General features: G+C 44.7%; 1 protein-coding gene across 1 annotated transcript in view; it reads right to left on the bottom strand.

Annotated features, from left to right (window-relative positions):
- LOC124006739 (nuclear pore complex protein Nup214-like) overlaps nucleotides 1–17,985 on the bottom strand; it is a 60,153-nt gene that overhangs the window by 28,706 nt on the left and 13,462 nt on the right. The window contains 5 exon segments of the mRNA XM_046316858.1: nucleotides 13,651–13,759; nucleotides 14,490–14,657; nucleotides 14,906–15,202; nucleotides 15,293–15,376; nucleotides 15,465–15,547. Coding sequence (XP_046172814.1) covers nucleotides 13,651–13,759; nucleotides 14,490–14,657; nucleotides 14,906–15,202; nucleotides 15,293–15,376; nucleotides 15,465–15,547 — 741 coding nt within the window.

Genomic DNA, 17,985 nt, shown 5'->3' with positions numbered 1-17,985 from the left:
TAGTAAAAAAAAAAAGTGTTAAACAACTCAAAATATATTTGAGATTCTTCAAAGTAGCCACCCTTTTCCTTGATGACAGCTTTGCACACGTATGGCATTCTCTCAACCAGCTTCATGAGGAATGCTATTCCACCCATCTTTTCCCTGCTTTGAATGTGTGTGTAACCTGTATCTGTTACTTTTATCATTATCTATATTTCTCCTATAATCCCTGCCTGCCTTGTTTCATTCTGAAATATAAAGAATAACTGTTTGTTTGATCTTAGGCCCTCTAATCCCCATTCCCTGTCTGACTCTGATTCTGAAGCTTATCACATTAGTACATCATTTTGCCATCACATCATCCTGTACATTCATTGCTTTACCCTGGTTATTTTGAAATACATTATTTATTTTGTAAAATATCTACTGTCTCCGAGAATGCATTGCCTTGTCATTTTAAGAACTAAATTGCCTTCAGAATTCCATGTTAACTGAAGTTGCATTGTAACTATTTAGAGAGAGACGCAGAGACAGAGAAGAGCAGGTGGCAGAGCTGGGGATGATCACTCAGCTCATCAGCCGCTTTCCTCATGGCCGTCTCAGTGCTGCATCAGTATGAGCACCACGTCACCCTGGGGAGCCCGCATGGATCAATAGACACACAAGCAAAGGACTGTGTGTGTGTGTGTCTGTGGAGGAAATAGCCTAAGCACTAAACAAGACAGACACACTGAACAGGCTTGACAGATATGCAATCTAAACGCTAATAGATCCTGGATCATCCGCTATAGACGCATAGCCAGTGAGGTTACAGACAGAGGAGGATGTGTAGTGTAAAGTGACAGCTGTGACAACTTCTGACAAAGTTTAATCACATGGTGATGAGTTTGAACTGTGGGGTGCCAATGCTGTCATCTTGAAGCCCACACTCACTCAAGCATGCCCAAGTCAGGCCAAGAAAAGCCAGTGAAATCCTATTGCCAACAGGGTCCCTTCCAGGGATAAGCTCTCTCATCAGGCAGTGCGAAATATACTGGTAACTAGAGGTCGGCCGATTATGATTTTTCAACACCGATACCGATTATTGGAGGGCCAAAAAAGGCCGATAGAGATTAGTCGGCCGATTGTTTTTATTTATTTGTAATAATGACAATTACAACAATTCTGAATGAACACTTATTTTAACTTAATATAATACATCATAAGTGGCTGTTCCACTGGATGTCATAAGGTGAATGCACCAATTTGTAAGTCGCTCTGGATAAGAGCGTCTGCTAAATGACTTAAATGTAAATGTAATCATGAAAATCAATTTAGCCTCAAATAAATAATGAAACATGTTCAATTTGGTTTAAATAATGCAAAAACAAAAGTGTTGGAGAAGAAAGTAAAAGTGCAATATGTGCCATGTAAGAAAGCTACCGTTTAAGTTCCTTGCTCAGAACATATGAAAGCTGGTGGTTCCTTTAATCATGAGTCTTCAATATTCCCAGGTAAGAAGTTTTAGGTTGTAGTTATTATAGGAATTATAGGACTATTTCTCTCTATACCATTTGTATTTCATATACCTTTGACTATTGGATGTTCTTATAGCCACTTTACTATTGCCAGTGTAACAGTACAGCTTCCTTCCCTCTCCTCGCTCCTACCTGGGCTCGAACCAGGAACATATCGACAACAGCCACCAGAGAAGTGACACAATTTCACCTGGTTAATATTGCCTGCTAACCCGGATTTATTTTAGCTAAATATGCAGGTTTAAAAATATATACTTCTGTGTATTGATTTTAAGAAAGGCATTGATGTTTATGGTTAGGTACATGTTGGGAGTAACGACAGTCCTTTTTCGCAAATGCGCACCGCATCGATTATATGCAACGCAAGGACACGCTAGATAAACCAGTAATAATCATCAACCATGTGTAGTTAACTAGTGAATATGATTGATTGTTTTTTATAATATAAGGTTAATGCTAGCTAGTGGTTAGAGCATTGGGCAAGATTGAATCCCCGAGCTGACAAGGTAAAAATCTATCGTTCTGCCCCTGAATAAGACAGTTAACCACTGTACCTAGGCCGTCATTGAAAATAAGAATGTGTTCTAAACTGACTTGTCTAGTTAAATAAAAAGGTGTAAAAAATATATATACATGAAAAAAATATATATTATTATTATTATTATTTTTTTAAATCGGCCAAATCGGTATCGAAAAATAACGATTTCCGATTGTTATGAAAACTTGAAATCGGCCCAAATTAATCGGTCATTCCGAATAATCGGTCGAACTCTAATGGTAACTAACTCAAGATCTGTCACTGGTGTCATTTTCAATGGGAGCAAATCAAGCATAGTGCGCAGAACAAGCAAGGTGGTGGGCATTGCCAAGCACAAGCTAGCGAGATCACATTGGTGCGTTTTAGCATATTTCCATTATCCAATAACTCAATTCACCCATACACTCCTAAACAAAACCATTTTTTTTAAACTTTGGCAATGGGTCAAGTCTACAAAACATGGTGCACTCTTCTTAATAGATTCTAGTTTTGGGAACAGAAACCTGAATTGAGATTGAATGTTTCAGCAATGAGAATATTAGCGGAAAGTCAGCCAAGTTTCATCGATTTCCATCTTCTCTCACTTCACATCACTAGACTAAACAGGTGTTTCAGATTTCTACATCCTGTCAGACATTTGGCTCCTTCTTCCATCTGTGGCAGTACGGTGCACTGGAACACGAGTAGATAAGTAGTTAACCAACAGTGAAGCATGCAATAATTCAGAATTACTCCAAGCACGGTAAGGATTAGATAGGTGTAAGCAAAATGGCGATGGCAGGTTTTTATTGGAGACTCCTCCATTTTGCTTACACCCAACTAATTATTTCAGATCTGCAAAGGCGGCGGCTATGAGTTGTTTCTCCATGCTACAACACATCCATAGTTAAAAACATGTCAGTTTGGTGAGCAGCACCTGGGTGTTGACCGCTCCCCCTGCGGCTTGCCTTGGGTCAGCCACACCCACTGAATAATTCAGTGTCTCTCCATCAAAGTTGCATGGGCAGGCCTTAGCAGTGCATTAACTCAGATGAGAGAGAGCTCTGCTGTCGCCTGCTCTTTCCTAGGTGCTATAAGTCAAGCAGACACACGCGTCAGCTGTTCATTCCCAGGAAATATTAATAAACACTTTTTACAGTTATTCATTTTTTTAAATGTACCTTTATTTAACTAGGAAAGTCAGCTATGAACAAATGATTATGTACAATGACAGGGGAACTGCTGCCTTGTTCAGGGGCAGAACGACAGATTTTTACCTTGTCAGCTCGGGGATTTGATCCAGCAACCTTTCGGTGCTCTAACCACTAGGCTACCTGCCGCCCCATGACAGTCTTCATCCATAACAGTCGGTTACAAGGTAACTGAGCCAGCCCTACACACGCACGCACATAGCGTAACCTGGCACCAACAGACATACACATTTACCATCACTGGCTATGAATCAGCCCAGGTTTACAAGTCAACCGGCTTTGACACTGCCAGCCAGGCTAGGCCAGGCACCAGTGACCACCCAACTCCAGTGTAATGTTCCTGCTGTTAATTGGAACATAGTACACTGTAACTCTATCACACAGGCACTGAAGCTTGAAATTAAAAGACCACCCACGGATAAAATGAAATGAATTAATCAAAGTAAATCTTAATAGGAAGGATAGGAAGCTACAGCTGGCTATATGCTTGGAGGTGCTCTGCTCAAAAGACCATGACTGGCATGTTTAAGTAAGATACATTTTGTCAGTCGTGTGTGTGTGTGTGTGTGTGTGTGTGTGTGTGTGTGTGTGTGTGTGTGTGTGTGTGTGTGTGTGTGTGTGTGTGTGTGTGTGTGTGTGTGTGTGTGTGTGTGTGTGTGTGTGTGTGTGTGTGTGAGAGTAAGTAAAAGGGCATGAGATGACAGATGTAGTAACAAGAAAGAGAAATACAGGAAAGGAATGGGAGAGCAGAGGACAGAGGAGAGAGAGAGGTTGTGTGAGAGAAAACACTATTACTGCTGCGGTTAGGTTTTCCCCCATACACCAAATCCCATTCTCCGTCCGGACGTTGGCACGCCATCAAGTGAAAGGTCACAGTGGCTCTTGGCATCTGGCTGGCAGCAGCAGCTCTGATAATCTATACTATGTCCCCAGTTACACACCGTAGCTGGGGCAGGACAACACCACTACTGCAGTAAAGACAGGACAGGCTGGGGACATGGGATTAGTAAATGGCTGTTCCAGCGTACAGCTCTTCTGGGAAGTAATAGCCTACTTATAGGTGAATATTAGTCATGGGTGATGTAGCTTGATGCGGTGGTGAAAAATAGGGAGCAGGGTCAAAGTAAGAGACAAAGAAGATCTCCCTAGACAAGGATGATGGTTAATGTGCATTTGACAGTCTTAAATGTAATCAAAATGTAAGGAGTAGTCTGAATAAATCAATTTATTCAAACTATTTCATTCCCAAATACCAGTTACTGTCTACAAAGAATAGAACATTTGTGGGTTTATTCGTTATCTACACTTCAGAAGCATAAAATGCACTTTCAACTGCTCCTTCCCTCAAGAACAATTATTATGAAAACAGAAACTGCTGACAGTACAAATTGAAGGTCCTCCTCCGCCCTCCAGTCTGAATGTGCTGTGACATTGGGGAGTGACATTCTCTCTCTGTCATTATGACAACAGGGACACAGGCCTGTACTAGGGCTGGGAATTGCCAGGGGCTTCAAGAGATTACAATACTTAAGTGCAGATACGATATGTACTGCGATTCTATATGTAATGTGATTCGATAGTGATTTTTTTTATTGCGATTCAATGTTCCAAACATATTGCTCACCGTATGTCTGCTACAGAGGGACAAGCGAGAGCATGAGGAAACGAGTTTTGATCAGTCATGGAAATAAAAGTGCTGAAAGCAAATTTCCCCCAATTTAAAAAGATGGAGAACAACACTATGAAGGAAAAATACTGGAGTTTTGGTGCAGGTACAACTAACATAAAAATAATATTGCGATATCAAAACGATACATCATCAAAAATAATATCCCGATATGTAACTATTTATCCCCCATCACTAGCCTGCACCAGCTACCAACATCTGTCCATTCTGTCCAACCTTGCACCGCTCAGTCCCTCTGGCATTGACAAATGACATGCACAGCTGTCATCAACAGCCATTTATATCAGCAATTGCAGTGACACAAGAGGTCAAAAATTGAGCACACTCACACAAGCGTGACGGGAGTCTGTGTGTGCATCCAATGTATGTACTTTTTGGGAAGTGTGCGTATGTGTGTGTGACCTCAAAGCTCTAATACACATCTCATATTATTGAGCAACGTTAAGTCTTTGATTAGCAGCGTTCCATCTGACTCTAAGTCACAAGGTCAGGATGTCAACCATCTAACCGTCACTCTAGGCTCTAAAGGCGCCCGCATAGTAGGTTCGGTTTGATCTTAGCAGAAGGCGACACAAACGTCTGTTCCTCCAATACTCCCTTTAAAAGAAAAGGTGTGTGCCTGAACAGCCTAAAGAAACCTGACGAACGCAAAAAGTCTGAACACTTCCATAATTTGTGTGCAAACTGTTTCCACTGGGAAGCATGTGACAGGCTTATGGTTGGTAGAAATCTAGGACTGTTGTATGAATGCTTCTCTAAGCATGTTTGGAGGGTCTTGATCTTGCCAATCCAACCTTAAAAACAGCTGGTTACATGCTCTGGAACTTTGGTGACTACTGACAATTGTTTTTAAACCTCCCGCTTTGGGCTGAATGTGTCAATGTGTACTTCATACAGTGGGGCAAAAAAGCATTTAGTCTGCCACCAATTGTGCAAGTTCTCCCACTTAAAAAGATGAGGCCTGTAATTTTCATCATAGGTACACTTCAACTATGACAGACAAATGAGAAAATAAAACCAGAAAATCACATTGTAGGATTTTTTATGAATTTATTTGCAAATTATGGTGGAAAAATAAGTATTTGGTCAACTACAAACAAGCAAGATTTCTGGCTCTCACAGACCTGTAACTTCTTATTTAAGAGGCTCCTCTGTCCTCCTGTCACGACTTCTGCAGAAGTTTGTTGTTTGTTGTATAGGTGCGCGACGGGTCTTCGTACCCATATTTTGTTTATTGTTCTTTTCCTGTTTAGTGTTATGTATGGAGCATGTTACTAGGACATTATTAAAAAAAGACTCCATTTTACACTCCGTTTGACTCTCCTGCGCCTGACTTCCCTGCCACCTATACACATATGCCTGACAGAATCTCTGACCATACAATATGAAGTCAGCAGGAGAGGACAATATGCCCATGGAGCTGGAGGACCGCGTTCAGAAAAAAGCGAGGGAGCTTGACGTTATCAGCTCCGTCATGGATCACATTGTCATGAAAATGGATCGCTGGGAGAGACGGAGTTTCTCCAGCGCCACCACCACCACAACCGGAATCTTCCTTGAACGTTTTGTCCTCTTCGGAATCGAAGATCCGGCTGCCAGGGTTTCCTCCTTAAGCTGAACTTATATCTAGCCACGGCCTCCCCAGTACCATCTGACCGTGAGAAGAGTTATGCCCTCGTCTCATGCCTCACCGGGAAAGCCCTGGAATGGGCCAGCGCTGCGTGTAGAAGGGAGGATGCGGCATTGGACCATTGAGGAGTTCACCCGCCAATTCCGGATAGTATTCGATCATCCACCTGAAGGCAAAGCAGCGGGGGAGCTCCTCTATCATCTGAGGCAGGAGACGAGGAGTGCACAGGAGTTTGCTTTGGAGTTTAGGACCTTGGCTGCCGGCGCTGGATGGAGCGACAGGGCCCTGATCGACCATTACCGTTGTAGTCTACGCGAGGACGTCCGTCGGGAGCTGGCCTGTAGAGACACCACCCTCACCTTCGACTAGCTGGTGGACATGTCCATCAAGCTGGACAACATGCTGGCTACTCGTGGACGTCTAGATCGGGGTCTGGTTGTTCCATCCTCCCTCACCCTCTCTCCCGAACCTATGGAATTGGGAGGGATGGTGCGCAGGGAGACCGGAGGGGGTTCTCGCTCGAGCACCATTCATGGTCGCAGAGGACACACTGCTGGTCGGTGCCGGGTTGGTTCCTCTGGGAATAGAGAAGGCAGGCAGGGCATTCTGGCATCACCCCAGGTGAGTAGGCACCATTCTCATCCAGAGCCCTCTGCTGCACTAATGTTTGTCTCAGTCTCTTTTCCTGATTTTTCAATGCATTCCCAGTATAAGGCGCTAGTAGATTCAGGTGCGGCTGGGAATTTCATTAATAAAAGTCTAGCTCATAGTTTAGGGATCCCTATTGTTCCTGTGGATATGGCTTTCCCCATTCATGCCTTAGATAGTCGACCATTAGGGTCAGGGTTTATCAGGGAGGTAACCGCACCTTTGTGTATGATAACGCAGGAGGGTCACAAGGAGAAGATTAGTCTTTTCCTTATTGATTCTCCTGCATATTCTGTGGTGCTAGGCCTACCCTGGTTAGCTTGCCATAACCCCACTGTTTCTTGGCCACAGAGGGCTCTCACGGGGTGGTCGCAAGAATGCTCAGGTAGGCGTTTAGGGGTTTCCGTTGGTGCTAATACGGTGGAAAGTCCAGACCAGGTCTCCACCGTGCGCATTCCCCCCGAATATGCCGATTTGGCTCTCGCCTTCTGTAAAAAGAAGGCGACTCAATTACCACCTCATCGACGGGGGGATTGTGCGATAGATCTCCCGGTAGACGCTGCATATCCCAAGAGTCACGTGTATCCCCTGTCGCAAGCGGAGACTGAGGATATGGAGACATATGTCTCTGAATCCCTGCATCAGGGGTTCATTCGGCCATCCATTTCACCCATCTCTTCAAGTTTATTTTTTTTTAAAGAAAAAGGATGGCGTGCATTGATTATCGAGGTCTTAACAAAATCACAGTGAAATATAGTTACCCGATACCTCTAATCAATACGGTTATTGAGTTAATGCACGGGGCAAGTTTTTTCACAAAATTGGATCTCAGGAGTGCGTACAATCTGGTGCGTATTCGGAAGGATGATGAGTGGAAGACGGCATTTAGCACCACCTCAGGTCATTATGAGTACCTTGTCATGCCATATGGGTTGATGAATGCTCCATCAGTTTTCCAATCATTTGTAGATGAGATCTTCAGGGATCTGCACGTGCAGGGTGTAGTGGTGTATATCGATGATATTCTGATATACTCTGCTACACGCGCCGAGCATATGTCCCTGGTGCGCAGGGTGCTTGGTCGCCTGTTGGAGCATGATCTATATGTCAAGGCTGAGAAATACTTGTTCTTCCAACAATCCATCTCCTTCCTAGGGCATCGGATTTCCACTTCAAGAGTGGAGATGGAGAGCGACCGCATTACAGCCGTGCGTAATTGGCCGACTCCAACCACGGTAAAGGAGTTGCAGCGTTTTTTGGGGTTTGCCAATTACTACCGGAGGTTTATCCGGGGTTTTGGTCAGGTGGCAGCTCCCATTACCTTACTGCTAAAGGGGGGCCCGGTGCGCTTGCGGTGGTCGGCTGAGGCAAACAGGGCTTTTGAGCACCTGAAGACTCTGTTTACCTCGGTGCCTGTGCTGGCTCATCCGGATCACTCTTTGCCATCCATAGTGGAGGTGGACGCATCCGAAGCTGGGATAGGAGCAGTGCTCTCTCAGCGTTCGGGTGCGCCACTGAAGCTTCACCCCTGTGCTTTCTTTTCGAAGAAGCTCAGCCCGGCGGAGCGAAACTATGATGTGGGGAACCGAGAGCTGTTAGCTGTCCTAGAAGCCTTGAAGGTGTGGAGGGATTGGCTTGAGGGGGCTAAACTCCCTTTTCTCATCTGGACTGACCACCGCAATCTGGAGTACATCCGGCAGGCGAAGATATTGAATCCTCGCCAGGCAAGGTGGGCCATGTTTTTCACTCGTTTTGTGTTTACTCTTTCTTACAGACCAGGCTCCCAGAACGTTAAGGCAGACGCATTGTCTCGGCTGTATGACACAGAGGAGCGATCCATGGATCCCACTCCCATACTCCCAGCTTCGTGTCTGGTGGCGCCTGTAGTGTGGGAGCTGGACGCGGACATTGAGCGGGCATCACGTGCAGAGCCCTCTCCCCCTGAATGTCCAGCTGGTCGTCTGTACGTTCTGTCTGCTGTCCGCGACCGATTGATCTATTGGGCTCACACGTCACCCTCCTCTGGTCATCCTGGGATAGGTCGGACGAAGCGCCGTCTTGAAGGGAGGTACTGGTGGCCCACTTTAGCTAAGGACGTGAGGATTTATGTTTCTTCCTGCTCGGTGTGCGCCCAGTACAAGGCTCCTAGACACCTGCCCAGAGGTAAGCTACAACCTCTACCCGTTCCTCAACGGCCGTGGTCGCACCTGTCGGTGGATTTTTTGACTGATCTTCCACCTTCACAGGGTTACACCACGATCCTGGTCGTTGTGGATCGGTTTTCAAAGTCCTGTCGTCTCCTCCCTTTGCCCGGTCTCCCTACGGCCTTACAAACTGCAGAGGCCCTATTTACACACGTTTTCCGGCACTATGGGGTGCCTGAGGATATAGTGTCTGATCGGGATCCCCAGTTCACATCAAGGGTTTGGAAGGCGTTCATGGAGCGTCTGGGGATCTCGGTTAGTCTTACCTCAGGTTTTCACCCCGAGAGTAATGGGCAGGTGGAGAGAGTTAACCAGGATGTGGGTAGGTTTCTGCGGTCTTCTTGCCAGGATCGGCCGGGGGAGTGGGCGAAGTTCGTGCCCTGGGCAGAGATGGCTCAGAACTCGTTACGTCACTCCTCCACTAACCTTACTCCTTTTCAATGTGTATTAGGGTATCAGCCGGTTCTGGCTCCTTGGCATCAGAGCCAGACCGAGGCCCCTGCGGTGGACAATTGGTTTCGGCATGCTGAGGAAACCTGGGAGGCAGCCCACGTCCACCTTCAGCGTGCCATAAGGCTTCAGAAAATTGGCGAAGACCGTCACCGCAGTGTGGCCCCAGTGTTCACACCAGGGGACAGGGTCTGGCTCTCGACCCGAAACCTGCCCCTCCGCCTGCTCTGCCGGAAGCTGGGTCCGCGGTTTGTGGGGCCGTTTAAAGTCCTCAGGAAAGTGAACGAGGTATGTTATAGGTTACAACTGCCCACTAATTACTGTATTAACCCCTCGTTCCATGTGTCTCTCCTCAGGCCGATGGTGGCTGGCCCGCTCCAGGAGGCTGAAGTGCGTGATGTTCCTCCTCTAGACATCGAGGGGGTTCCGGCGTACTCTGTTCGATCCATTTTGGATTCGAGACGTCGGGCGAGGGGCCTTCAGTACCTCGTGGACTGGGAGGGGTACGGGCCGGAGGAGAGATGCTGGGTTCCCCGAGGCCGGTGTCGACGCGCCCGAAGTCGTTGCCTCTCCTTGTTCAGGCGGTGCTCAGCGTTCGACGTCGCCGGTCTTCTAGCCATCATTGATCCATTTTTCATTTTCCATTGTTTTTGTCTTGTCTTCCCACACACCTGTTTTCAATCCCATTCATTACCTGTTGTGTATTTAACCCTCTGTTTCCCCTCATGTCTTTGTCAGAGATTGTTTATTTGTCAGTGTAGTGTTGTATAGGTGCGCGACGGGTCTTCGTACCCATATTTTGTTTATTGTTCTTTTCCTGTTTAGTGTTATGGAGCATGTTACTAGGACATTATTAAAAGACTCCATTTTACACTCCGTTTGACTCTCCTGGGCCTGACTTCCCTGCCACCTATACACATATGCCTGACACCTCCACTCGTTACCTGTATTAATGGCACCTGTTTGAACTTGTTATCAGTATAAATACACCTGTCCACAACCTCAAACAGTCATACTCCAAACTCCACTATGGCCAAGACCAAATAGCTGTCAAAGGACACCAGAAACAAAATTGTAGACGTGCACTAGGCTGGGAAGACTGAATCTGCAATAGGTAAGCAGCTTGGTTTGAAGAAATCAACTGTGGGAGCAATTATCAGGAAATGGAAGACATACAAGACCACTGATAATCTCCCTTGATCTGGGGCTCCACGCAAGATCTCACCCAGTGGGGTCAAAATGATCACAATAACGGTGAACAAAAATCCCAGAACCACACGGGGGACCTAGTGAATGACCTGCAGAGAGCTGGGACCAAAGTAACAAAGCCTACCATCAGTAACACGCTACGCCGCCAGGGACTCAAATCCTGCAGTGCCAGACGTGTCCCCCTGCTTAAGCCAGTACATGTCCAGGCCCGTCTGAAGTTTGCTAGAGAGCATTTGGATGATCCAGAAGAAGACTGGGAGAATGTAATATGGTCAGATGAAACCAAAATATAACTTTTTGGTAAAAACTCAACTCGTCGTGTTTGGAGGACAAAGAATGCTGAGTTGCATCCATGGGGGTGGAAACATCATGCTTTGGGGCTGTTTTTCTGCAAAGGGACCAGGACGACTGATCCGTGTAAAGGAAAGAATGAATGGAGCCATGTATCTTGAGTGAAAACCTCCCACCAGCAAGGGCATTGAAGATGAAACGTGGCTGGGTCTTTCAGTATGACAATGATCCCAAACACACCGCCCGGGCAACGAAGGAGTGGCTTCGTAAGAAGCATTTCAAGGTCCTGGAGTGGCCTAGCCAGTCTCCAGATCTCAACCCCATAGAAAATCTTTGGAGGGAGTTGAAAGTCCATGTTGCCCAGCAACAGCCCCAAAACATCACTACTCTGGAGGATATCTGCATGGAGGAATGGGCCAAAATACCAGCAACAGTGTGTGAAAGACTTACAGAAAACATTTGACCTCTTACAACAAAGGGTATATAACAAAGTATTCAGATAAACTTTTGTTATTGACCAAATACTTATTTTCCACCATAATTTGCAAATAAATTCATAAAAAAATCCTACAATGTGATTTTCTGGATTTTTTCTTCTCATTTTGTCTGTCATAGTTGAAGTGTACCTATGATGAAAATTAAAGGCCTCTCATATTTTTAAGTGGGAGAACGTGCACAATTGGTGGCTGACTAAATACTTTCTTGCCCCACTATATATGCATAATCTATGAGCAGTACTACTGTGTTACCTCAATTAGCCACAAAATTCAGTTTGAAAGTTACTTTTTCTGGAAACCTATGTGCCATTTTCCCTGGGCCAGCTCCCTAGCAATTCGATTTATAGCCAATGAACTTCAGCCCCTCGCTATTTGAGTGACAGATAGCAAGATGCACACACAGCAGAACTACTGGCTAAAAAGTATACAAAAGTACCAGAGAATCTCTAATGCTTAGTCTCTAGACATATTCACATAAAAATACTTGATGTCTTTTTGTGTGTGTTGATCTTAAGGGTTCAATATCATGCTTTAGTCTATACACCAATGCCCTTCACATATACCCCATTAGCGTTACAACCTGGGTGTCCTACGGTTGTTTATTTCACCCATGCGTTTTATGATTGCTCAATTCTGTGTGCATTTGTGCTCTCAGATTAATTGATCAGTTTATTGCTGGTCATCTTTTCCTGATAAGGGAGACGAGGGGCGAGGTTTTAAATGTCAGACCTAACACAGAGAGAGAGAGAGAAGAGAGGAGAGAGAGAAAGAATGGCAGTGCTGTGCCTTGTGCTGTTGTGGCCCCCAGCATATGGACTAGAGGCCTGGGATATGCCAGCTGTGATGGAACTCACACAAAAGATCCCAAACCACACATATTGTACATGGGTGTATGCAGGTACACGCATAGACAAACGGCATAGGCTAGTACACCCCCCCCCCCGGAACGTAAACTCACAACACGCAAACACTTTCACACACATACTTTATATCATGGTCCATTGCCCACGTGTATGCCCATCCCCCACATACACAGCCCCCCCCATGCAGCGCCAGTCTAGTGCTGTGACCGTCTATGTGCTGGATCAGGGGAAATATTTCACAGTATGTTTTGTGTACTGTATATGGCACACTCGCTCACCACGTTCTTTTCATTGCCCGTATTTGTATGTGGCTGTATCTTTCTGCCTCAGCGAGTCACTGTAAACATGCCTCACCAAGCTAAAATAACGATTCTCTCCCTCTACCGTGACCTCATTTTAAAGCCTGGGCAATCGGAAGACCCTGCATCGCTCAAACTAAAAAAAATACACGTTATGCTTATTAGACTAAGGAAGACGTATTTCTGTGACTTGAGTTGTTTAAAAGAGAAATAGATTCACTGTGGCAGACCCTAAGGGACTCTGTGAGGGACACAGCACTGTCAGCAGAGCCAACACTGCAGTGCACAGGACTTTAACTTAGACAAACAGAAACACACACAAGAAAGCTGATGTGTACAGTATTTATGTGAACTGTAGGTTCTGTGTACAGTAATGGTGAGTCAGATTGGAATCATGCAATTATTGTAATATTGTAGTGGTATGAGATAGGAATCCTTCAGCCGTGCTCCTAATCACGAGAAATGTATTTACTTTGTCACATTTCTTATTTACATATATATTTTTTTTTAAATATAAATGTCTTATCTATGTGCATATATTTTATGTTTTGGAAACTGCAATCAGAAAAGGTGCCTAGCATTGTTGAAAGTAGGCTCCAGGTAAAGCCCTGATGAAGAGGGATGGTAATAAAGATGAAGACTTACTTCATCACATTGGATACAGGCAGTGGCGGTCCTTTGTCCTTGAGCTCCTGGACGTTGACCACCTGGGGAATGGTCTTCAGGGTAGACTCTGCCAGAGAGGAACTGACCACTGGTTGTCCACAAAGGAGAAAAATCAAATGATCATCATCATCATTATACAAAAGTGATAAAATACATGCAAAACCATGTTGCTATTCTTGCAAAGGATGCAAACATTTTACTCAAACTATTATATTAATCTGACTATCCACAATAATAGCATAATTGTGTGCATCTAACAGTACTAAATGTCACGTTATGTTGGGTTACTGACACACAGACGTATACTACCATGAATAGGCCTAATTGATTAAAAGTAATGTTTAGATAATTGAATTTGTTGACTGAAGTTTTATCAACCATAATTCTGCATCGTAAAACCATGGGGTTGTCAGTTCACCAGTGATCCTGGTCTTTGTCTCCCCATGGTGTCAGAGTATGAATATGGCATGAAGACAGATGGTGAGCAGAAAAGCTTTACCGGTCACTAAAGCTCTGCTGGTCAATACATTGGATTGTCAAACTGTTTTCAGTGTAGCGAGACCACCAATGAAAGCTTATTCCCAGATTGAAAAATGAACAAACTAGCAAGTTATATTACTGAGGTTAAAAGAGCATAATATGGTCGAACAATACGGAAACAGGTCCCATGTCCTGTGCGGAGCAGAAAATGAAACATTGATAGATTCTTTACTAGGTAAATGCAACGTTGTATGGGAGTTACAGTGACAGAAACACAGTCACAAAGACATTACACTTTCCATTATTTGCAACCTCTACAAAAGTCAAGCCCCGCCTACCTGTTTTCTGATTAGCCATTTGCCTGAGGAAAGCAGCTTTAGCAGCAGCCTGTTGGGCAGGGAGGGGGACGGGTGTGGCCTTCTCAGTGGGAGGGGCTCCGTGCTTCACCGTCTTAGTGGCTAGTGCCGTGCTGTCCGCACCTCCCATGTTGATCTTATTGGTTGGAACTAGAAAAATCGGTAAAGATGTTAGTACATTTGATAACTTACTGTACAACAGACCAGCTCTCTGAAAACCACATTGAACAGCACATTGTCATATGGTTGGCTGTCCACTCTCTGTCCTGATGGTTGTTACTAGAAGATAAAACATGCAATACAAACTACATAGTACAACAGCAAAGTTTTAGAACCTCTTGTTATCTGACCAACCTGGTTAAATAAAGGTAAACTAAAAAGTCAATGGAGTTTCCTACCTGTGCTTAGGATGGGGCTGAGTCCCAAGCCCATGCCCAGGCCCTGGTGCACCTTGCTGAAAGGAGTGGACTGGATGGCACCAAACCCTGGGGCTATGGAAGGGGTGCGTACCACCGTGGGGTGGCGGGGCATAGAGGTGGGCAGCACGGGGAGGGGGGCAGGCTCGGGCTCCGGTTCCTCCTCAAAACAGTGGGAGTAGTCTGGGTCAAGGGCCTGAGACAGGGAGGAAGTGGAGCTCACATCGTCCAAATCCTCGTAGTAATTGGGAGAGAGGAAGGCCGAGCGGAACAGGTTGGCTGGGGTAAAAGATGGAACCATTCAGGAGAAGTACATTCCACACATTACTTACACTACACTGCTCACTATGTTCTGTGTGTTGGGAGTACCTGGAGCGGTGGAGCGGACTGGTGGTGTCTGCCTCTTGGAGAGGAAGTTACGCAATTGAGACTGCTTCACTGGAGACATCTTGGCTGAAGAAGTGGGAAGAATCATAATACATTTACATCACTCAAGAACAATAGTTAACACAGTTGAGACACGGGTTGGAAAGCACTTTACCTGAAGATTTTAAGGTCTTAGGAATGGTGTCTAGACTGGCTTTCAGGAGTGCATCTCTCAAACTCTCCAGCTCGTTGTCCAAACTATTAAACACAAAAGTATTTTTTTATTTCAGTTGAGAACAAATTCTCATTTACAACTACGACCTGGCCAAGATAAAGCAAAACAATGCGACAAAAACAACAGTTACACATGGGATAAACAAACGTACAGTCAATAACACAATAGAAACATCTGTGTAAATGAAGTAAAGAGGTAAGGAAATAAATAGGCCAATAGTGGCGAAGTAATTACAATTGATCAATTTACACTGGAGTGATATATGTGCAGATGAGGATGTGCAAGTAGAAATACTGGTGTGCAAAAGAGCAGAAAAACAAAAACAAATATGGGGATGAGGTATGTAGTTGGTTGGATGGGCTATTTACAGATGGGCTGTGTACAGCTGCAGCGATCGGTAAGCTGCTCTGACAGCTAACACTTAAAGTTAGTGAGGGAGATATAAGTCTCAAACTTCAGTGATTTTTGCAATTCGTTCCAGTCATTGGCAGCAGAGAACTGGAAGGAAAGGCGGCCAAAGTAGGTGTTGGCTTTGGGGATGACCAGTGAAATATACCTGCTGGACCGTGTGCTACGGGTGGGTGCTGCTATTGTGACCAGTGAGCTGAGATAAGGCGGGGCTTTACCTAGCAAAGACTTATAAATGACCTGGAGCCAGTGGGTTTGGCGACGAATATGTAGTGAGGACCAGCCAATGAGAGCATACAGGTCGCAGTGGTGGGTAGTATATGGGGCTTTGGGGACAAAACGGATGGCACTGTGATAAACTGCATCAAATTTGCTGAGTAGAGTGTTGGAGGCTATTTTGTAAATGACATCGCCAAAGTCAAGGATCGGTAGAATAGTCAGTTTTACGAGGGTATGTTTTAGAGGTCGACCGATTACGATTTTCCAACGCCGATCCCGATTATTGGAGAACCAAAAAAAGACTATACAGATTACTCGGCCGATTTGTTTTATTTATTTGTTGTAATTGTCATTATTACAATACTGAATGAACAGTTATTTTTAACTTAATATAATACATAAATAAAATCAGTTTAGCCTCAAATAAATAATGAAATATGTTCAATTTGGTTTAAATAATGCAAAAACAAAGTGTTGGGGAAGAAAGTAAAAGTGCAATATGTGCCATGTAAGAAAGCTAACGTTTAAGTTCCTTGCTCAGAACATACAGTGCCTTGCGAAAGTATTCGGCCCCCTTGAACTTTGCACTGTGATAGTGTCAGAGGTCCGTTAAAAGCGCAGAGAGCATCATGAAGAACAAGGAACACACCAGGTAGGTCCGAGATACTGTTGTGAAGAAGTTTAAAGACGGATTTGGATACAAAAAGATTTCCCAATCTTTAAACATCCCAAGGAGCACTGTGCAAGCGATAATATTGAAATGGAAGGAGTATCAGACCACTGCAAATCTACCAAGAACTGGCCGTCCTTCTAAACTTTCAGCTCATACAAGGAGAAGACTGATCAGAGATGCAGCCAAGAGGACCATGATCACTCTGGATGAACTGCAGAGATCTACAGCTGAGGTGGGAGACTCTGTCCATAGGACAACAATCAGTCGTATATTGCACAAATCTGGCCTTTATGGAAGAGTGGCAAGAAGAAAGTCATTTCTTAAAGATATCCATAAAAAGTGTCGTTTAAAGTTTGCCACAAGCCACCTGGGAGACACACCAAACATGTGGAAGAAGGTGCTCTGGTCAGATGAAACCAAAATTGAACATTTTGGCAACAATGCAAAATGTTATGTTTGGCGTAAAAGCAACACCCTGAACACACCATCCCCACTGTCAAACATGGTGGTGGCAGCATCATGGTTTGGGCTGCTTTTCTTCAGCAGGGACAGGGAAGATGGTTCAAATTGATGGGAAGATGGATGGAGCCAAATACAGGACCATTCTGGAAGAAAACCTGATGGAGTCTGCAAAAGACCTGAGACTGGGACGGAGATTTGTCTTCCAACAAGACAATGATCCAAAACATAAATCTACAATGGAATGGTTCAAAAATAAACATATCCAGGTGTTAGAATGGCCAAGTCAAAGTCCAGACCTGAATCCAATCGAGAATCTGTGGAAAGAACTGAAAACTGCTGTTCACAAATGCTCTCCATCCAACCTCACTGAGCTCGAGCTGTTTTGCAAGGAGGAATGGGAGAAAATGTCAGTCTCTCGATGTGCAAAACTGATAGAGACATACCCCAAGCGACTTACAGCTGTAATCGCAGCAAATGGTGGCGCTACAAAGTATTAACTTAAGGGGGCTGAATAATTTTGCACGCCCAATTTTTCAGTCTTTGATATGTTAAAAAAAGTTTGAAATATCCAATAAATGTCATTCCACTTCATGATTGTGTCCCACTTGTTGTTGATTCTTCACAAAACAATACAGTTTTATATCTTTATGTTTGAAGCCTGAAATGTGGCAAAAGGTCGCAAAGTTCAAGGGGGCGAAT

The sequence above is a fragment of the Oncorhynchus gorbuscha genome, linkage group LG20 (assembly GCF_021184085.1).
Source record: "Oncorhynchus gorbuscha isolate QuinsamMale2020 ecotype Even-year linkage group LG20, OgorEven_v1.0, whole genome shotgun sequence".
Taxonomy (NCBI): domain Eukaryota; kingdom Metazoa; phylum Chordata; class Actinopteri; order Salmoniformes; family Salmonidae; genus Oncorhynchus; species Oncorhynchus gorbuscha.
The sequence above is the reverse complement of the archived record's forward strand: the minus strand, read 5'-3'. Positions and strand labels throughout refer to the sequence as shown.